Here is a 23,161-nt window from a genome sequence, read left to right on the forward strand (position 1 = left end):
TGCTCAATAAAACCCATGGGATTAAAGAACAAGGTCCTGCACTGCAATACAGCCTCTCTTTTCTAGTGTTTTCTGTCGTGTAGGTAACAGATCCCTTCCAAAGAACAATGATTTCTCTGGCTTTGTAATTGATCTCTTAAAATAAGATGTTCTCTGGCAGCACATCAACACTTTCCTGTTCTCGAAGGACGAGTCCCTTAGGAAGCACTTATGCCATTTTTCTTTCAGAAGTTTTGACACATTTTGTAATGAAAAGAAAAACAATACTTAACCTGATTAATAGAACTGCAGCTAACAAAAGGTGCCCTGTGGGAGCAGTAAGTTTCCTTATTGGTCTTATCATCAAGTAATGCCAGAGCAAAGTCTCTAGCAGCACCTCTCCATCTCCTTTCCCTTCACTCTTCTTCCTCTCAGTTTTGCTTGATTTTAACTGCAGGCAGCTCTACCAGCCTGCTGGGCTTGTATAGGTGGTGAGGGAAAATAAACATCTCAGCATCCCAGTTCATTGTGTAATGGTTTCTGTATGACTGTCACCCTAAGTCAAAAGGAAAAACTGATCAGTGACACCTTTAGAAAAGAGACCTTTTAGGGATGTAGGGTATTTTTCTAACAGCAAAATTTAAGAAGGGGTTGAGAAAAAAAATTACACAGAACTGCACAGGATGCCCCCTCCCACAGAAAGCTAACAGTATTGTTATGTGCTATGCAGCACAGTACATTTTGCATCCCTATTACTTCTCCTTGCTTTGTAGGCTTTCTTCTATCAGTGCTTCTTTCTTTCATAGTCCATCCTTTCCATCTTGCTATGCTGGAGGAAACATAAGAGGAGACTAGACTTTACCTAGACTCAAGACTAGACCCTATTTGCCACAAAGGTACTATTATATTTGCTTCATCAGGTAATTTCCTCAGTACCTAGACACAGGCACCACAAGAGGGTCCAGCAATTCCTTTTCTTTCTGAGCAGAGCTCAGCTTGGGATAAAGGGCAAGTGTAACTCTAATGGGAGTTCCTATGTTAATCACAGCAGTTATGTAGGGAAATGTATGTAATTAAAATGTGAAGGACAAATTAGTCACCTTGTCATAACTGGATATGCTGACAAACAGCAAGGCTGCCATAGTCCTAGTCATTTCGTTTTCACAGGTGTAAGGAATTTAGTTTTTGATAACTCTGGTCAAAGATGGAGTTTAGACTAATGCAGACGACTAATCATGGAAACAGTAAGATGCCTGTAGGAATGAAAAGAGAATGCTCTTTTTGGAGGGTATCTTTTTTCTCTCCATGATGAGTTGAGATGAAGGGTCTTAACTGATCTTAGGCAAAACATTTTTTTTCTCCAAAAGCAGACTGCTCATGGGGGCAATCTGTGCATGCCACTGCTCAGAAGTGCACACTGGACCCTCTGCCTACTCGCTTCTCTGCTCTCCACCATCTCCACATGGAAGTTCTCCCAAGCCCTTACTTCTGGACCGACCTCTGGGCAATGCGTGATGAAGTCAGTGCTACCCATTCAGACTGAAATCCCAAAGAACTGTGTGTCAGAGCTGAAGATCCAAATGGGCTCAGATGGGAAGGAAAGAAAGGGAGCAACCTCCTGTCCTCATCCAGGCTGCTGTGCCAAAACAAAAGAGCTGCAAGGGCTGAAAACACCTCCTACAGCTTTCTGCTAAGGATGGAGAGAAATCACAACCCATTTCCTTCTTCTAGTCTGAAGGAGACTTATAACATACATGGAAAAAATCTGTTGTGGGGTAGGAACTGCAAAGTGAGTGTTTGCCTTGTGTTTGATCAGCTGAATTAGCACATCCCAGGAAGAAGAGTTCCATTTTTGGACCCACTACTCTAGTCACTAGCTACCCCCATGTGACCACTGATCTAAAACTGATCTTAACAAACACGGTGTCCTGTTTAAAAACAGCACAGTTATGTCCAAAGAGAAATTACATGCATATCTAAGGCAGGGTGGAGTGACAGGAGAATTACACAATCTCTTCAGAAAAAATGACACTGAGTATTCATTCTTTCTAAAATCTGAAACAAAAACAAACAAACAAATGTGTCCTTTGCAAGAGGCTCTGTAAAGCAGGATGTACAGCAAACACAAGGCCTTGAGTAAGCACATGGGCAGCACGTGTTTAGTGTCAGCTACAGTTTAAAATACAGAGACTGCCCCAGAAAATGTTATTTCAGTCTCGTTTTTTCCTGAGTTACTGCTTCCCTGGGAGACTCAAGCATAAAAGACATTGAAAATACCTGTCCCATGGAAAGCAAGTGTATTGATAAGGCAATAGGTAATGGCTTTAAACTGAAAGAGGGTATTTTTAGATTAGATATAAGGAATAAATTGTTCACCATGAGGGTGGTGAGGCACTGGAACAGGCTGCCCAGAGAAGCTGTGGATGCCCCATCACTGGAAATGTTCCAGGCCAGGCTGGATGGGGCTGTGAGCAACATGGTCTAGTGGAAGGTGTCCCTGCCCATGGCAGGGGGACTGGAACTAGGTGATTTTTAAGGTCCCTTCCAAGCCCAAACCAGTCTATGATTCTATGAACTTCCCACAGAATTGCTTTTCTATACATTGCTACTTTATATTTCTGTGTTTTATTTGCATGACAGTCTGTGTCTGTCATCTCCTGAAAGTGTATCCCTCTGTTTACCTCTTTCCCTCCACACATCTTTCCCTTCTGTTGTTTTTGCGGCTTTTGTTTCTGACCATCCCTCCATGCCAATCCTACTTTTTACTTCTATTTTAGCCAGTATATTCTTCTCCCCTTCCCTGCTCTTACTAAATGCTCAGCTCACTTTCCTTCCTCCTCCTCAGTCTGAGAGACAGGTCCTCACACAGCTCTGCCCTTCTTTCTGCCTCCTTTTTCTCGTATGGTTCTCCTCAGTGTAGCTTTTCCACTTAAAAATAGTCTGAACTGCTTTCCTATGCGAGGAGGTCTTTGCTTCTCATGCATCTGTGAATGCATGTGCTGTACATAACCATCCCCTCTCCCCAGCTGATAAACTACATCTCCTTGCCAGAAACTCTGTCTGCATACCCAACACCAGCCAGCTGTGCTGTTTCCTGATTTTTCTGTGCCTGTTTCACTGATTCCCTCTCAAACCCCACTCTAAGCAATTTCTGCCAGCGGTTAACCCTAAACATTTAACAATTGCTTTGGCCTCTCAGGTTTGTTTCTTCGTTCACTTTCTGAAGCTGCTTGACCACTTTTGCTCGAGAGAGTGGAACCGTGTTGGCTGGGAAATGTGCAAATGGGCAACCTCTGGAAGATTTGAACTCTCTAAACCATTTTATACACTCTTTCCTGCTTTCTCTGAAAATAAACCATTTAGAAAGATGAGGGTAGGACTTTAGTTTCTGATACCCTTTCCCCCAAGAGCAGAGACCCTTGAGGTACCCCAGAAGGTAGAGCAACCCTGGGATGCAGAAGCTGATGGTGGAAAGGAAGAGCCAGATGTTCAGGATTCTGACCAGCCCATGAGGGTAACAGATCTGTGGAGGGGTGAGGGTGGGGTAGGAGCACAGCAGCTAAAAATCAGTTCTCAAATAAGTAACTGAAATGTATAATTACACAAGAGCACTGAAGAGAGGTTTGTGTTAATCTATGATCTGATAATCTCCTTTTGTTGCCACTTAGCAACAGAATTACAAACTGAGGATGGAAAGCCTTAAGGGTGAATTAAAATTCCTGTCTTTGCTGAGCAGAGAGGAGAAAAGGTCCCTTTCTGGGCAGGCACAACAGATTTTCCAGGTACTGGCTATATTGTGCCTTTTAGCTCTATCATGCAGACACTTGAATTTCAAGTTGCCCAAAGTCCAGTTTACCTGGGCAAATAAAATCATTTATAAGAACTGGCAAACTTACTCACAGAAACATAGGATTAATCCAAACAAATATATCCACTGACTGTGTTATAAGCAGGAGGCATGTAGAAGGAGGGACCAGTGGGCCAAACCTGCTACACTGGAAATTACTCTTAACTAGTGGACAAAAACAACAGTCATCACACCTTTTTGTGGATCCACAATGTCACAAAGATGCTCACAGAGTGGTGCAGGGGGGTGTTATCCTGCTGCCATGATCTCTACCCAGAGCCACTAGCCTTCATTCTCCTGTCTTTGAGAGACGCTCCGCACCTGACAGAGTTCCAGCCTGCCTCAGCCCTGTTCCCGCTTCAGCTGTTTTCATGAACATCAGAAGAAGTGTTAGGTTTAGATGCCTATCACAATGTTTGTTATGTTTCAGCCTCTTTTTTCCACCTCCTTCTTACCTTTTTTTTCCTTTCCTGTGCTTTTTCATTAAAGAGTCTGGAGCAGTCAGACAAGCTGTCGTCCTTTGCAATGTTGCTATGAATCTGCAGGCAGAGAGGCACTTAAAAGACATTTCTACAAGCTGCTTGACAGTCAGGCTCAACCACATCTTGGAGGAGCTGGTAAGACTGCACACCCTGCTCATCACTCAGCAGGCTCTCTCCCATAGTCCAGCTTGGATAACTTTTTCTTTCTTTGCATGTGTCATGATCGTCAGAGACAAGACTCCAGTGATGACAGCTTCTTCCCACCTTGAGCAATTTGCTCCCTGCACAGGAGAAGGGATGGGCTCCCATCCCAGTGGTGCTGCCCAGCAGCAGAGACAGGAGGTGTTCCAGCCAAAGGGCAACAGACCCCAGGGTGCTCTTAAAATGAAAGTTTAATGTAATATTTACCTTTCAAAAGGATTAATTTTGCTTTGCCAGGTTTGTTTATCTTCAGTGAAGGACATGGCTTTTTTTTTTTGCTTTTTTTTTTTTACAGTGATGTTTTCTCTGAAACTGAGCAGCCAAGACCTGCCCATGACAGACCCATTAACAGAGTCACTTTGTACCATGACGTGACTCTGTTCCAGGTCGCTGGAGCTGTTTATTCCCCAGCCAAACCAACCATGGTGGCATGGGTCTGGCCAAGAGAGCTCTAAAGCTTTACAGCCACTGGATGACCTGCCATGGACCATGGGGCGGGGTCCCCTTCAGGAAGGAGCCGACAGGCAGGCAAAAGGGAAGGGCAGAACTGGGCACTCTGCTACCTGTCCTCTACTTTTTTTTTGGGTGGTTGGGTGAAAGGAACAGCCAGAGGAGTGCTGGTTTTCAAAAGAGCCCTGGGGGTGGTTTCTCAAAGCCATTACACTTGTGTTGGTAGATATTACTACTTACAGATGTCTGCAGGAAATAGACCCACGATCCCCAAGCCAGTCGTGTGTATGCAGCATGAAGTTGTGCATGCCACTGCAGGCAGAGCTGAGGAGAAGTCTTATAAACCATGTATACCTCCGTGTATTCATGCACAGAGTTTTTCCCTACTTCTGCATGCCAACCCTGGGTTTAAAAAAAAAAAAAATATATATATATATAGATATAAATATATATATATATATATATTGATGCAGAGAAATGAGTGTGACTAGCAACTACACACTTTTCCTGCTATTTACAGCCTTCCTTACACAATGGTATAAAGAAGGAGCTAAATTAGTATGTGTTCCTCTTTTTATGTGACTTTTTTGTACTTTGTGGAGGAGCTTTAACAGAATCATCAAGTTGATACTAATAAAAGATCTACAATTCCGTCTGGAGTCAAATATTCCCTAGATAATAGTCGTGGGCTGGAGTTATTTGCTGGTTTTGCCCATCTCAGGCTATGCTTCTTTTATCATTTGTCAAAGACTAAAGCACCTACTTGCTGAGTATCATCTTTAAAGAGAAAGATAAAATTTACTCCTGGTGACTCCTGTCACCAGGAGCCCAATAGCTAATGGTGTCAAGCTCATGGGAAATCATCAACATAAACTAGTAGCCAATAGTGTAGACAAGTCTAATACTGAGGACAGAGGGAATCTTTTAAATTGTATGAAGGAAAGCAGAATAAAGAAAATCATCCAGAGTGCATAAATCTTTAGTCCTCTCTTGAAGGAGAATGCTAATCAGCAAGGGTGGATGAGGATTTCGATCTAACATTTCAAAGCATTTTGAGGGACTAGGGCTCCTAAAGGCTTGTCTATTTGGTCACACTTGAGAGTTAGTTAAGGCAGAATGCGAACTTGAAGTGTGGTAACAATTCTGCTAGGTGTGAGCAAGCTGCTAGCTGTGAGGCCTTCTCTGGCCTGCATGGAAGAGGATTAAAATTCCTTTGAAACACGCTTAGAGGGGAAAATCACAGAGATGAAGAGGATTAAATGAATTTAGTTTACCAGTACATATTTTCCTAAGCTGGTTTCCAGTGGCTCCAACACTATGGGCTGTGATGCAGTTTCAGGAAGACGTGGGATGCTGTGCACTACATCCTGCAGTAGTGAAGGGACTGTAGTTCTGACCTGCTAACAGGAGGGCACTACCTGGCAGACACCTTTGTGTAGGAGTGCTTGTGGGGCCCCAGATCAGCTCTGCACCAACATTGAGGTGATGAGGAGCAGGAGTGGTCCACGAGCTCTGGTCTGGGAACTGCTGTATGAAGGGCCACTACAATAACCACAGCTTATACTATAAGGATCCCAGATTTTCTTGGATTACTCTCATCAGGTGGCATAGAATTCCTCAGAGATTTGAAAACCCAAACTCAACCTCTGTACAAAAAATTGTCTTGAAAGGTAAAACACAACCTGGGCTTTTTTTTTCTGGTATGTTCTACAGCACAATCTACATTATAGAATTTATAGATTCTAGAGCCAAGCAAGGAAAAGGGTTTTAGACTAATTGCCTGAATATGAAAGACCTGTGGCTTATATTGAAGTTAAGTCATTGGTATTTAGCACTCACTGGACAAACACCCAGTGTCAAGGGATCCTTTGGACAGCTCTGCTACTAACTTGAATTGCTGTATGCAAGGAAAACAAGCTTTTATAGAAAGTTGCTTGGACCTTCACATCCCATGACAGTGAGCAGTGGAGATAATTCCACAATAGTCCCATGCTCATCCAGCGCTGTTGATCACTCCATTTCCACAGCAGGTTTTTTTACACAATATTTAAAATCACTATTGGACTCCAGATTTGTAAAACAGGATGTTGGAGTCAGGAACTCAAACTTCCTACCTCTCTGACTGAAGTGCAGATATACATCTTTTTCCCTAACTATAGGAGAGTGCCGACTGGCTGCTGTAAGCCAGCTACTGTTTCACTCCCTGGACACTACATACTGCATGACACATAGAGGGACTGCTCAATAAAGTGATCGTTGTTCTGCCTGAGTTTGTCCTAAACACGCAGCAGGCCTCTGCTTCTTTATTATTATTAATGCATCCCTAGAAGCAGAACAATTCCTGAACAGTCCTATGACCAAATAGTTTCTCAGCAATGGTATGCAGTGGGCCCACACAAGCAGACCAAGAAAGAGAAGCTATATGCTTCCCAGGAGGAACATACAGAGACACAGGGCAGGGATAAAATGCATACACTTACTACAAAAAGCAGATTTCAGATCTAGAACAGCGGCACAACAGTCACACATACAGCTAAGTTGTAGCCTCAGCTGATACAAATTTTATTTTTGTGCTACAAGAGGCGTTCTGAACCTAGTTCAGAGATACTGAGCTAAGAAACTGCTATTTTTATCCTCAGCAAGTGTTGCACTGAACTATTTATAAGATCACACTCTATAAACCTGAGCATGTACCTGTTAAGTGATTAGAATTCAGCCTCCCAGCTTGGCTGGCAGTAGGCAATGCGGTTATAACTGTAGAGGCTTCATCAGAAAGAAGTATACACTTGTTGCATTCGTTCGTTCGTTTAAAGCAGCAATCTGTGTTTGCAACTATGGAAAGTCAACAGCACTCCATACAGAACACATACTGGAGAGTTTGTGTATTTACATATATGAAAACATACCCAGTCCAGATTTGCCCTTACAGTATACCAAGCCATAACTGCCAGTTAATCTCCTATTGACTTATGTAGCCTACAGCATTTCAAAGTGTACAAATGATTTTTTGACCCAGGCAGTACAAACCTAGCTCAACATAACTGGCAACATGGTGAGAAGCACTAGGAATCTCATAGCTACTCATACTTTTTTATAGTATGCCTTCAGCACATATTTCCTACCTTGCTCACAGAGTTAGCTTTCAGATCTACTGCAAGTTTAACAAGCAAGAGCTTTTGGCTCAGATAATCTGGTCTAAGAGTAGATGCTGGTCTACAATAGCTGGTGACTCTTTTCTTTTGCTTATGCACCACACTGTTTGCTGGTTCTGCAGCACAGAAGTGTCTAGCCTTTCTTCAACAGTTTTTCTTCTTGCAATGTTGTAGCATACTTTATGCTTAAAACTTGAGGGAGACAAAAAAGACCAAAAAAAATCATCTAGATGTTATTACTGTATTGTACATAAGGATCACAATCTGCCCTGTTCATGCCCTTTTCAGGTACTTCTTTCTCTCCCTCAAAAGATACAAGGTTTTTTCCTCTCTGATCCATTTTCATGCGGTACACGTTTGTTTTACCCAGACCAGTGACACTGATAAATGTACTTGGAAGCTGATGCGAAAGCTCAGTGAAGCCCGTGTCACCTACAGGAACACAGTTTATGAGATAAAATGATTAGCACAGCATTTCTTCAGAGCTTTTGGCAGGAATCAGGCACCGGTTCAATTAGTAAAAAGAAAGGCATAGATGTGTGACTGTCATTGTAGCTTAGTAGCTTCCCACTCAACAGCATGCTCAGTGGATCATATTCCAGGGCAGCCGGGGATCTTATTCCAAGGTGGGGCAGATTGGCAGGAGGGAGAGACCGGGCAGCCCAGGAAACGCGACAGGGTGTAAAGGTACCCTTGGGCACTACAGTGACAGTTCACATCTCCACTAAAGAAAGAACTGAGTCATTTAAGTGACATTATAGGATGATTAGCCATTAACTGATGGCTAATTTGGCCCTGTGCAAATTTGAAGAAGCTTTTGAGGAGACTACCCAGGTGTCCCTGCATGCTGGAAAAACAGGCATTTCCACACATCTATTTGTATTCAGGTACCAGGATGAAGTGCCTTAGACTCAGCATTTTACAATCTCGAATAGCAAGATGCTGAGCAAAGTACACAGCTGCAAAAGCTTCAGCAAATATATAGATAACCTAAGAAAATATTATAATTTAACCCTTCAGAATCTTTGTGGTGGTCATAATAGGTAGGGGAAGATTTTCATTGTCATGTCTGATCAAATTGTTCATTTGACATCTGCAGTCCACTGAGAATAAATTGAGAGTTTATGGAGATTCCCTTAAAAAAATGTCACGGCCTCTGTTAATGTTTTTTGTTATCAGAAACATTGCATCATGTTGTAGATTTACTGTGTATCTCTTACTGTAAGAAGGGAACAAAAAATAAATTTGTAACCTAAACCATCTAAGCATTTTGCTAGGAAAGAAATTGACCTTTAAAAATATTGATCTCATGGCAAGTTCCAAGCATCTTTCAGCAACAGGAAAGGTTAGGGCATCAGGGTTGGCACAAGGTTATGCAGTCAGCATTATGTATTAATTGATTTGTTGTTTTACTTTTTGCAGTCACTTGTCTAGACTGATGGATTAGTATGTAGACATGAATACATATTAAAGTTAAAGAACAGAAGTCTGTTTTAGAGGGATCACAGGGGCTACAGGGGTAGCTAATGAAGTAGTACCTCATAGTGATCAGTACCCAGTGACCTTGGGGTTTGAACACTTCAGAGCAAAAGCCTGCTGAGATATGCAGGTGTCAGGTGAATTCACACATTACAAATGCCCCAAAGCAACAACCATCTATTTAGATGTTTCTTTTTTCTTGGACTTCGGACTATGTCCCAGGATGCTCCCTGGACATAAACTTGAAATGATCAAAAACTGTGATTTTATACCTGAAGCTCCACTCAACCCATCCGTCTTTTAAATTGTTTTTTAATAGTTTACACTTCCTTTTCAAATTAAATGGACTTGATACAGGATACAAGATAAGGATGATTTTCTTATTTTTCTGTTTAGGATCAGTAGTGTTTCCTGACTTCCCATTAAAAAAGACAGTGCTAATCTTCTGAAATTCTCAGATATCTTTATCTGAGAATGAGTATTAAAACTCTAAATACAGACGCGCTCCCCACAGAACATCAAAATGAGCAGCAGGCTGATAAACATGCACATATCACACACACCTGAAATGTCACTGGTTTTAATGTAATTCTATACAAATTGAAATTCAAGCTCAAACATGAACATCCCTGAGCACATTTTTTAATTAGAAAAGTATTATCCCTGGCTTTCCAGAGAGGGAAAATGTTGCATAATTAACAAGTAGTGAAATCAACAGAAAATCTCCGACTGGCTTCATCAGTTACTGCATTGAGCACTTGCCGACATGCCAGAGCTCTGCCACAACAACTCAGCGCCAGATACCTGGAGTGAAAAATCAAAGAGTTCTTGACTCTAGTTCAGAAAATTCAGGCAAACTTCTTTGAGATGTAAATCTCAAGTCTTTTCCTCTAAGTCCCTGTGGAATGTTACTCCAGAAAAGTGAAAGAAGGTGACACATTCAGGTCTCTATACTATAGAAAGCATTTTTTCAAAGCTCAGGAATTCATTAATTCTTTGGAGACTGCTAGGGAAACCTATCCGGATTACTGAATGCCTTACTACCTATCAGCCCCTTTCACTCCAGTGTCACAGGAGAAGCTTACAGGTTTTTATGGTTGAAGTCAGATTTCCCAGCCTGTCTGAGCATTTTTGTCATGTAGAAGCAGTTTTCTTTCTAAATAAAAACAAAAGGGAATGGAGCAGAGAATAAGGAGCTTATCTATGTAAAACAAGTATAAGTGTGAGACCACATGGAAGAGAAAGAAAAATACTGTAGAGCAGTTGGAAAAATCCTTGACATAAACAAGAGTATTAGTGGGACATGTTTATTCTTGACCTGAACACTGTAATGCTTCAAAGTGGGGAACATACTTTCATTAAAAATAGGCATTAATTCTAATTCTTCAGAGATGAACTTCAACTGATGTGGAATTCAGATAAGCCTTAAAGCATTTACATATTTGAGGATTATCTAATTTTTTCCATAAATGGGGGTCTCATACTTCTTGGCTTCCATGAGGCTGAGGTTACTGTGTACACCATGGACTCTTTGCTCCTCTCCGGCCCCCTAATCACACTGTATGCTGTGTGACCAGCCTTTCTTCTGGGTTTTGTGTGTCCCCCTAGCCCCCAAATAGCCTTATGCTAACCCTGTACTAGCTAGGTAACCCTCCTGTTTCTTCCACACCACAATTTCTAAATATCTCTTTCTGAGGATGACTCTGGGTTTTGGTTGGTTGGTTTTTGTTTGTTTTTGTTTTGGTTTTTGGTTTTGTCTGAGTTAAGTTATTCAGTTCATGAACTTCAGAGTCCCATTGCACAGAAAAGGTTTAACAACCATAGACAACACTCAATCAGTACTTGTTGGATGCTCAGCAGTTACCCATCCCCTTTTCCTCTTCCCTGCCACAATCACAGATTTTCAGTCTCCACCAAGGGAGAATCACTCTTCTCAGCCAGCTATTCCAAATTCCTGAGCCCTCACACACATTTTATGGAAAGCACTAGCTAATAGATTGAGGCTAACAATGGAAGGAGGAACATCAACCTAGCATTGGTTTCACTGGGCTGTAGTAACTTTAAATTAGGTTCATATGGGATTTTAATAAAATTCTGTATAAATTCTAGATGCTCCATGGCCTTCCAATCAGAGTAACAATAAAGACTTTTCCTTTATTTTTTTTACCTTCTTGCTGAGTTCACTTGTATCTTAGAACTTAGAGAAATAACCTAATTATCTGCAAAATGTGTGAATGGAGATGCACAAACACACAAAGTGTAATTTCCCTTCAGAATGCTGCTCCTGCTAACAGTCAAAGCATCCCTGTCTAGGCCATGTATGGGATGGCGAGAGCTGAAAATAACAGCAAATGAAGGAGAAGAAAGAAAACAAAGCAAAACAAAACAAAATGTTTGGGGTTAGAATTTTCCATGCTCCTTATTCCCTTTAAAAACCAGCTGCCAAAAGGTCAATTTTATAAAAAAGGAAACTAAAACAGATAATATGGCCAGCTTAAATGTACTATCCCTGTAGACCTGATTTTTAATAAACTGCTACCTTGCAGGAAAACCTAGGAAAAATAATTATTTTTTAAAAGTATTTCTCCTCTCCGACAGCAATTTTACATGCAGGCAGGTGCCAATATCATTAGCTCCTTGGCATTATTTCTTTGCAGAACAGCCGACAGCAAATGACAGGACAGTCTACTTGCGTTGGAATACAGATCATTTCCTGACATACAAAGCTTTACGGCTTCAGATAAATATTTACAAACATGAGAGGAAAATAATGAAGTCAAATATCAACACACAGATCAAAGAGCAGTATTTACCTTTCCAAGATCTGAATACAACCCACAAGCACTGGATTGCAGCATGATTCCTTACTGCTGGGCACCTTGCATTGACTTTTACATGCACACAAAGCAAGCATAGAATGCTATCTACACCCCAGCTTACTTTGCTCTAAGTGCAAAGGGCACTTTGATCCCAGTTTAGGAGATTACTGTAATATAGATTTTTTTCAAAACCTAACTTTGTCTGAAGAGAACAACTGCATAAAGCATATTGAAAGCATGAAAGCCACTGGAGAATACCATCTACCACTTCTATGACCTTCATGGTAATCCTGTTCAAGGTAAGAAGCAAAATTGCCTTTTGTTGGAATACTGTGAAATCAGTAAAAACTTAGAGTGCCAGCTCCTGAGAACAGAAGGGTAGCCTCAGGCTGGTTTAGGACATGGGGAGAAGGAAATGCCAAACAGGGCTGTTTCTTTGTCTTTCAACTAGCACAGGGTACAGTATGGATAATTTTTATGTGATGCAGCTGAAGAAACCCAGCTACACCATGTCTGCTCCCCCACTTGACATCTTCTCCCAACTTAGGTTGGGGCTGGGTTCATCCCTGAACAACCTTTTATCAAAATGTACATTTCAGAGCATAACAAATAACATTTCCAACATAATAAGAGTTTGGCAACTAGGACGTTAGCTAGATGCTAACATAAACTACCAGTCTATGCTAGTTGCCTTGGCTCCTTCTGGGGTACATGGAGCAAGACAGGCCCTATTTCACTTTTCTGAGACTTCTGTCTTCCCAAGGGGATGGGTATCTCCAGGTGTCTTCCCAGTGACTAAGAAGAAATGTCAATGTCTGCTTAAAGACTAGGCAAGATGAATCCTCAGGAACTTCTGGTGAAAGGCAGATGATGTCTAGTAGGGGAACTGCTTGGGAATGTTTCCCAGCATGGACCATTAGCATTGCTTGAGACAGGTGATGCACAAGCTCCATCACCCATATACTGAGTCTGCATCTACACGTGGGAACTGGTCTTCAGAAAGCACTGAATACATTGAGAAGAAACATGGACCAGGCACAGAGAAAGCATTGGGGCATTATCCTGCGTAACCTGAGGGCAAGGTAACGAAGATCTCCTAGAACTGGTTGGATTTTTGGGCAAACAAAGGTCATTTGCATTATTTCATGGAGGGCTTTCTATGAGTCTAATCTCCCCGGGCAAGGGTCATGTTTGTGTGCATTACTTATTCTCTTTGCTCTAGTGATCCTGTGGTCCTTCCATTGACTGTAATGGCAGTGCTATTCATTGACTGACTTTAGGATTGGACTGTTTACTAAGCAAATAATCAGAATCAGCAGATTTGGAGTCATATGGGTACCCAGTAAGCAGCCTTTTTTTTTTTGTCGGATTGGCTATAAAAATCCCAAATCCCCTCAGCTCGTAGCTGCTGGCACCAAGGCTCACTAACAGCAAGCAGAATGGCCTTTCACTCTGTGCTCTTTGTTTTCTTAGCTGGACTGGTACTTTTCTCTGAAGCTGCACCACTGGTGAGTCTCTTTTTATTCAAACTCAATCATGACAAGAATGATAATCTAGATTTTCTAGATGACTAGCATCCTCCTCACCCATGAAATTCTGTAACCATTAGGCTTTTCTGGAGTGTTATTTTACTACCATTTTTAAAGCAGTTTCTTCAGAATTCTTAAAACTTTTTTTATTTTTTCTACTTACACATCTATTTTAAGATATTATGAAAGGGCAATGGATCTAGGACATGTGACCTTTTATTTCTGTCTGTTTCTCTCAGTTCATTACTCACATCCCCTGTCTTCAATGTAGAGGTAGCTCAACCTTCTTCACCAAACAAGAGCTTCTCTAAAGCACTAAAAAAATGTTTTCAAAGTATGACTAGGGTTTCCTTGTAGTAAAATGAATCTTAAGAAACTATTATTTCGGCCCTAGGAATGTCACAGGTATTTCTTCATTAGTTTCCTATGCTAATATAGGCTGCCTGCACTTTCAATAATTTACTATTTTATTACTTTTGACCTAATTAAGAAAGGTATACTTAATAAGATTTTACCAGGGCCATATGCAATTCTAAATACTTATCAACCAATCTCTTTGAGTGTGCATGTGTGCAATAAGGTTATCAGCATAAACCTCTAACAGACTCTGCTTTAAGAAACAGATGTTTAAAAATTAGAGTTGAATACTGTTTGTCAAAGAATGTGCTTTTAGGTCAACATTAATTCTGCAATAAGAATCCAACTTTTGTTTGAAGGAAAGTCTTTGCTGAGCTGGTGAACAGCTCCTACACAACCTCTCCTGCTTTCCCCAAGGTCACCCATGGCTCTGTTGATTCCAAATGCCCTCTCATGGTGAAAGTGCTGGATGCAGTCAGAGGAAGTCCTGCCGCTAACGTGGCTGTTAAAGTCTTTAAAAAGGCTGCAGATGGAAGCTGGCAGGACTTTGCTACTGGGTAAGTTATGTGGTCTTACGGAGCCATTTTCAAGGTACCTCAGGCAAACAATTGAGAAATAAAAGGAATAGAGCTCTGATCATAAAAGCAATATGTTCTCTAGCACATGCCACACTATCACTGTCAACAGCACCTGAATTCTGGTCTAAAGTGGAATCTATCCATGACTGAAATACATGCTAATTGCAAAAACATATTGAGATGTTCATCTTGCCTTTGCAAGGGGATAGGTTTAATAATTAATTTTTCTCCTAGCTTCAGTACTATCTTTCCTTTCTATAAAAAGAAAAAAATAATTACCTGAATTTTGTAGGTAATCCAGACTAACCTACTGTCTTCATGTGCAATGGATATAGAGCTTTACTTGCAGCAGTCATACAAAATCTTCTCTGTAAGCTTTGTCTGTACACACACAAATAATAAGCACATTAGTCACCTTTTCCTCTGTAAGAAACATGTTGGTTACAAGACACTCCTTGACGAGAAAGTTTTAAAGAGCCTCATCATAACACACACAGAAGCACAATCTCAGCATTTTTTGTGGTAATTGCTATAGATCTGCATGTTTTTTCCTAGAATGACATCTTAATACTTACAAAGCATCCTCAGAACATGACTGAGGGATGGGCAATAATACTATTCTCTTCAGTTTGAGGAAAGAGTATGGGTAACAGAGGAATACACTTTACTAAAATCCAAATAGGCAAGGTATTCAGCATTTAAGTTTCATTGTAACAGCCCATTGAATCAGATTTTTAAATATGTCAAGAGAAATCTCTACTAACAGCAGGATATTCAAGCACAGAATGACAAGCATAAGCATGGACAGGAGCCACAAGAGCATCCAAGTGTCTTTTACTAGGATTTTTATCTCATTACTTAAAAATCCCCAAACAAACAAACAAAAATGAAACAACCAACAAAAAAACAGAGGAGAAGACTACAAGTAGAGAGATTCCTTTCTTTCTATCTGAAGGGTTTCTTACAAAACCCAAAACACAAAATACTTTTCCACATTGAAAGGTAGCAAGAAAAGTTAGAAGACTGAAGAAGAAACAAACACTTCCAAATGCTGAGTGCTGATTTAGGAACAAATAACTCTCAGAATTGATTGATACACTTTACCCAACAGAGAAGCCCCATGAAAAAGAATTACACGTTGTTTTCAAGGAAAGTGAGGATCAGGATAATGTCTTGCCCTTAGTGTTTCTGCCTTTATTAGGAAACCCTTATTATTTCAGATGTTTCATCAAGTGTTCTTAAACATGTAGTACAAAATACAGTTCACAGAGGAATAAGATAAATGCAACATCATTGTTAAATTTCCTCACTTTTGGGGCATAATGGTGTTTTCTTGTTCAGTTTGCAGTGCTGCTATCAACAAGTCTAAGGAGAAAAATCTGCAGTTCTTCTTAGCCAAGCTATGCTGATCCTCTATTTCGGTACACCCCTAGAAAATCAAATCAGTTCTTAACTATAAGTTGATAAGATTAACCCTAGGCAGATGAGAAGTATTTTGCTGAGGGAAGGCAGCACAGAAACATAAATCCACAATTTATGTTGCAGGCAAAGGTTTTGACCTTTCCCTTGACTTGCACCTTAACCAAGGCTGCTTTCAGCAATACCTTTGACTTCAGCTGATGACACTTCATTTGAACTGAATTTGCACATGTGATTGCAATTTTTTTTTCTCTTGGGAAAACCAGTTCCTTTGCATTAAAAAAGATGAAAAGCTGAATGAAATCAAGGAATGCAATCTGTAATGACTACTGTCAGGTTAATAATATTTTGAAGTCACAGTATCTAGCAGATGCATTTTGTAGAAATATATACAGAAGTGGGGTTTTTTTTTACCTTTTGGTTTGTTTGTTTTTACTTTGCTAAAATATTAAGGGAATGAAGCAAATGCACCTGGAAGCCAGTGAATTTAGAGTAATAGTATTTAAAAAGTGGGGAGGAAACTAGCATAGTAACAGCAGACTTTACTAAGAGGCTTATTTCAAAATTAGTCTAGCCAAAAATATGCAAGAAGAGACAATTAGAGCTGGGATGTACTCTGAGAAAGGCTTTGGGGCACAGAGACCTGGGAAGCACATGATCTGAGATCTATATGAGCTCCTCTCATGCCCAGCTTTGACATTTTTACTGATCACGTTTTTGGAAAATTAGGTCTTATCACATAGTTCATTAATTGCGTTCACCAAACGTAGTTCTCATGTAACCTAGGTTGTAAATCATTTAAAAAAAACAAAACATGTTCCTGAGCTATTTCTTCAGCAGTCTCCATCTGGGAGCAGGGTTTATCTCAGTGCAGTTATGTGCCCCAAGAGTTCATAAATGTCATTGCACAGACAGTACAGATTTAACCTGGTCACAATATACAACTAAGGTCCAGACAGTGAAAAAGGGGATCAGGATTGCAGTCTAGGCTGAAGCCTTAGTAACTTAACCAGAGGCTTGCAAATTTTTTGCTGGAAAAGCACAGCTTTTTAAACTTAACTATCCATCTTACAGCAGATACTGGCAGTCCATATCCTATAATGAATGAGCAACCATACTATATTTATTCCCCTACTCAGACAGAAATAAGGGCTGTTCAGAAGGAATCATTTGTAGCATTTTGCTACCAGGGCTGAATGCAGGGCACCCTCTGCCTTCTGCTAATCCCAGACAGGCTCTGAATTGCACACTGTCCTGCTGGCTGTCAGTGCAGCAGTAATGCTGAAGGGCTTGCTCGTGAGACTACTTGCTCTGAACTAAAATTTGGAATGTGCCGTTAGCTCTTGGTAGTGGGCAAGACTCTTCAAGTGAACCCTTTTCCAGTTTTCCAGCTGCTCTGCATGGTTAACATCTGGGGCAGAACCCATTAGGGAAAGCAACATTCAAGCTGCATCCACACTTCTCTCAAACTAAATCTTATCTGTTTACCTGAACAAAGATTTTGAGGCAGACACCATTTTTCCCTTTAATTGGTTTGTGCCTAGACTATCCAACTTGTAAGCAGATGTATGTGAATTTTAACTTGCACTCTGAACACTTCTGCAGGATCTCAGCAATTCTGTTTTCACAGTTTCAAGGACAATCACCAATTAATTATCCACGCTTTTACCTTTGGTCTTTTATCAAGGCAATACAGGTTAAGCCAGGAAGTACTAATTAAAGCAAAAGAAAACAATGTGTACACTTCACAAACAGCCTGTGAACCATGTTTCAAACAGGGCAGGTTTGGTTTACCCAGAATACAGTTGATTTCATTTCTGCTGGACCAGTGAGACGCCTGTCAGTCTTCAAAGCACTGAGTTGAAATATAAGAAAACCTGAAAATTAGCATGGGGTTTTTAATTCTGTTACTTCTTAACTTAAGCAAAGGCAAAATTTTGATTCACCATCATTAACCAAAGATGACAAAAAAGATGAATGAGACAACAGCGTCAGGGAAATAAAAGCCACAATATCTCAACTGATTCTGTCTCAGATGAGCAGTGTGTTACTGCTTTCTGACCCCCACCACCACTCTTCCTCCTCAAGCTTCTGTTTTCTGCCTAAACAACCACTCCTTTCCACAAGATGGGCAAGTTCCGCTAGTTCTTCAAGTCAGGGATTTCTTCATTTTTCCTTCAACTACATCATCTGGTTATGAAGTTCTATAAAGTATTTTCAGCAGAGAAAAAACAACAACAACAACAACAACAAACACCTGGTAAAAAAAATCACAAATAAAAGGAAAGAAAAAAGATAAAAGGTGTTTAGGAACAAAGTATGTAAACATTCAAACAGCTGTCATACAAAGCTCACTGCTTTTCAAATAAACAGGGTGCAATGCCAGCTATATTTGCTTCTTGCTTCTGGATTTCATTCATCCACATTTTTTTGTTATAAGCTGAGTACACAATCTCTCTGAGCTGGGTATTCCTATTGCTCATTTATATGGCACCCAGTAGAAGAGGACCCTGTTCTTTGACCAAGGCATTGTAATTCAAATTAATAAAATATTATGATGTTAAATCGCTGTTACAAGACACTACCACTCAGGGTCACATAAAAACACATAAAACCCTCCAGTATAGGGGTAAAACCTATAGCCACAGTGATAATAACTAAATAATAAAATAATTTTCCACTAAAATATCTCTTCTCTCTTTAATTATAATTTAAGATTTGGCATCTTGCCTTTCATTATGACAGTCGTTTTCCTAAGCCACTAACATCTGTTGTCAGAGGCAACTTGGCAAAAATTAAACATGATATTAAAAGAGGAGCCTTAACTATAATCCCTGCTGTAGCAAGAGAAATCATGAAAAAAAAGCCAGCCAGCTTTGATATGTGATGTAAATGGATGAGTTGGTAGCAAGGGCAGGCTCTGCAATACAGAAACTTACCCTGTAGGAGGGAATTATTTCAGGTATCAGAAGCTATTCAATGTAGAATTTAGCTGTGCAGCACCTCTGCTATTTAAAATTCCTCACTGACTGCTATTTTACTGTTACAGGAAAACCACAGAGTATGGGGAGATCCATGACCTCACAACAGATGAGCAGTTTGTAGAAGGAATATACAGGGTTGAGTTTGACACCAGCTCTTATTGGAAGGGACTTGGCCTTTCCCCGTTCCATGAATATGCAGATGTAAGTATTTGCAAAGATACTTAATAACCTATATTTTGTGTAGTGGCATCAGTTGGAAAGAACAAATAAGGATTTGAAAATGCTCATTTTATAGGAAATAAGCTCTTCTTTAATCAGAGGGATTTCCCTCATATCACTCAGCTGAACATCCACAAATTCTAGTATGACCTGCAATTACAGGATAAAACAATTCTTTCTGATGGGCCCTTTATTTTTAAATGTTGCACAGTACTGAATTATGCAACAGAAAAAGAAGGCATAAAAATATGAAGTAATAACTTTACAAGGAAAAGTAGGTTGTTTCATCAACACCAAAATTTCATAAGCAGGCTGGCAATATAATCATGCCTTGTGTCTCTCTTTGCTCTCAGCCCTATACTGATTCATCATGTGCTCTATTCTACCACATTTACTTAGCACTTCCAAAAATGTTGTTTAAATCGTTCAGGCTTAACCTGCTATTAAAGTTGCTCCAAAATAAGTAGTCTGGAATGGCCACAGACTGTGTTGTAGAATACTTTAAAACACAAGTTTTTGGAGCTCTGTGGAAGACTAGAACGAATGACTGAGGCTTCGGTCTATAAAAGTCTGATGTGTGGCTGGGGTCATTTAGGTCAAATAAACAATCTCACAAAATATTTCCTAACCTTTTGGATGTCTGAAAGCTGCTGGAGGCTATGGAAGAACTTCACCTGAAAAGGTGCTTAAAAGAACCTAGTTAGGACTGTTCCAGCTAGGCAGTTGAAGCAGCTTTCCTTTGATGTAATACCCTAGAGGTCAACAAATTAGCCTGGGAAATGGGCAGAGTTCAATGACTGTCTGTGTACAAGGTAACTGAAGCAGACAGTCCTCATATCCCAGCAGTTTAGAGTTTGGCAGGACCAGGATGACACCAAGCAGAGCAGTGCAGCTGACATGCCTAAGGGGCAAGATGCCATCCAGACAGATCTGGACAAGCTTGAGAAGCGGGCCCATGCAAACCTCCTGAGGTTCAACAAGGCCAAGTGTATGGTTCTGCACCTGGGTCAGGGCAACCCCCAGTATCAACACAGGCTGGTAGATGAACGGATTGAGAGCAGCACTGCAGAGGACTTGAGGGTACCTGTGTATTAAAAGCTGGATGTGCCAGCAATGTGCGCTCACAGCCCAGAAAATCAAATGAACCCCGGGCTGTCAAAAAAAGAGTGGCCAGCAGGCTGAGGGAGGTGATTCTGCCCCTCTACTCTGTTCTGGTGAGACCTCACCTGGAGTACTGCATCCAGTTTTGGAGCCCTCAGTACAGGAAAGACATGGACCTGTTGGAGACGGTCCAGAGGAGGCCACCAAGATGACCAGGGGGATGGAACAGCTCTGCTGTGAGGACAGGCTGAGAGAACTCAGGTTGTTCAGCCTGGAGAAGAGAAAGCCCAGGGGAGACCTTATTGCGTCCTTTCAGTATATAAAAAGAGGGCCTATAGGAAAGAAGGGTGGAGACTTTTTAGTAGGGTGTGTTTGATAGGGATAATGGTTTTAAACTCAAAGGGGGTAGATTCAGGCTAGAAAAGAGGAAGAAATTTTTTATGATGAGGGTGGTGAAACACTGGCACAGGTTGCCCAGAGGGGTGGTAGATGCCCCATCCCTGGAGACATTCCAGGCCAGGCTGGACAGGGCTCTGAGCAACCTGATCTGGTAGAAGATGTCCCTGCTCATTGCAGGGGGTTTGCACTAGATGACCTTTGAAGGTCTCTTACAACCAAAACTATTATATGATTCTTTGTGGACTTGGGTCCAAATCTCACAAATTTCTCAGTCTTTGGTGAGCATCACAAAGTAATAGGGAGTATTACGCTCCAGAAGGGTAAAATCATTGAATGAACAGAACTGGCAAAGTAGGCTGCAGAGGAAATGGAATGTGCTTGCTAATTCTTAATAAGGTAGTTTTGAATGTACATTGTTCATCTGATCACAAGGTTTCTCTTTTTCAGGTGGTGTTCACCGCTAATGATTCCGGTCACCGCCACTATACCATTGCCGCTCTCCTCAGTCCTTTCTCTTATTCAACCACCGCTGTTGTCACTGTTCCCCAGGAATAAACACGTACTGTCATTACACAAATACCCTCCTCCACTAGAACTATCATAGGCTTTTAGGAGGAAGGTTTTTCCTACTGCTAATGCATAAGTTTTTGCTACATTAGGGTTTGGATTTTTTTTCCATTTTGTAACTTGGCAAACTTCAGACAAGTAATTAAATGTTACTTCTTTAAAACAGTTTTAATTTTATCAGTGAGTTTTATTGTGTTCTAAGGTGTGATGGTTTGTGTTCAAGTGCAAAAGACATCTGGAAGCCATGCATGGCACATGGATGCAAATTAACATTTGTTTTGGGTCTGTTATCTTCCTCCACTACCTTAAAGTCTCACCAAATGCATTTGCTCTAAATAAGAAAGAGTTGTGCTACCCTAGAAAATTTGACCAAACACACGCAAAATAAGAAAATAATCCATGCTACTCATAGTTTAGACACAGAAGAGACAGTCCCATATCAACTAGGTCACAGGATAAATAGGAGAAATTCCAAATACCTAGCAGAAGAACAAACAATGCAGAAATAGTGTTGAAATATATATATATGTATATATATACAGAGAGCTGAAAGAGTTAAAAATCTGTGTAACTTTACTTAAAATTTAAGGCAAACCTCAGCATTTTGTCCTTTCAAGAGGAAAGTTTGCTGATGATCAATCTAGGAAGTTGTGAGGCAATTTCAACTAGCACCCTTTTAACAACTTAGATCTTTAACCCAGTTGGCTACTGTATTCAAGTGCATTCCTGTTAAATCTCTAATAAGTCAAGTCTCTAGCCATTCTTAAAGAAAGTCCTAAAATAGAAGCATCATCTTAACAGTCTCTTTTTATTTTTAGAAACAGCAAAAGATAAACTGTAGAGTGACTGTGATTCAAATAATGTTGTTGATAAACTGACAAAAGAGTTTGAAGGCTTTAGCTGTCATTTATGTGGACTGATGGCCTATTATATTTATAATACCCTGAAGGAGAGGAATTGTTGTTTAATAGGATGACAGAAACTACAGAGATTGTTACTGAAATCATGCCATCCAGAAAGCAGCAGCACTGACCTTGGAGTTTATCTCTACACCTGAAGCCTGCTGGAGTAACTGCATACCAAGCGAATTCACAAGTTACAAAAGCTTCCCTTTAACGATTAACTAATTGGTTACTTTCCCCCCCCCCTGATTTCAGGACACTACCACAGTTACACAACTTTTGTAAGCAGTGCAAATAGTTCCAAAACAGCACCCACCTTAAAGCATGCAGATTTCACGGGATCCTACTATTCCTAAAGCTTGGAAACCAGTGAGTTTTGTTTGCGGTGGGCTATGCCCAGCCCTCAAAATAGGACAAATATATCCATACAGTCATGGTGCCATTATAAAAATAATCAAACAAAAAAACTGCTCTGCCTGTAGTCATCCACCTGAGGCCAGGATAAACCAAGTAAAAGAGTGTATGTGCATGTGTCTAAGTAAAAAGGAGAAAGACTAAGTTTAATTTCAAGAAGTAACAGTTCCTTAAAATGAAGCACAGACTTCTGGTGGGGAGTGACTTGCCATTGTATAGGGAAGGTCCTGAAACTTGCACTGAATCTAAGGCACAAGTGATGTGACAGGATTTGGAACACTGA

General features: G+C 40.6%; 1 protein-coding gene across 1 annotated transcript; it reads left to right on the forward strand.

The window, feature by feature from the left end:
- The first annotated feature begins 13,678 nt into the window (after positions 1-13,678).
- Positions 13,679-21,727, forward strand: LOC102094228 (transthyretin). The gene is made up of 4 exons (XM_005504230.3): positions 13,679-13,917; positions 14,713-14,852; positions 19,342-19,477; positions 21,443-21,727. Exons 1-4 carry the CDS (start codon positions 13,849-13,851, stop codon positions 21,548-21,550), a joined length of 453 nt encoding a protein of 150 aa, XP_005504287.2. The 5' UTR covers positions 13,679-13,848; the 3' UTR covers positions 21,551-21,727.
- Positions 21,728-23,161: the final 1,434 nt, after the last annotated feature.

Source organism: Columba livia, chromosome 2 (genome assembly GCF_036013475.1).
Source record: "Columba livia isolate bColLiv1 breed racing homer chromosome 2, bColLiv1.pat.W.v2, whole genome shotgun sequence".
Lineage (NCBI taxonomy): Eukaryota > Metazoa > Chordata > Aves > Columbiformes > Columbidae > Columba > Columba livia.

Bases quoted from the DNA above. Each gene is read 5' to 3' on its own strand.
- LOC102094228 (XM_005504230.3), top strand. From the start codon at position 13,849: ATGGCCTTTCACTCTGTGCTCTTTGTTTTCTTAGCTGGACTGGTACTT. The intron at 13,918-14,712 runs GTGAGTCTCTTT...GCTTTCCCCAAG, and splicing joins TCTCTGAAGCTGCACCACTG to GTCACCCATGGCTCTGTTGA. The intron at 19,478-21,442 runs GTAAGTATTTGC...TCTCTTTTTCAG, and splicing joins CGTTCCATGAATATGCAGAT to GTGGTGTTCACCGCTAATGA.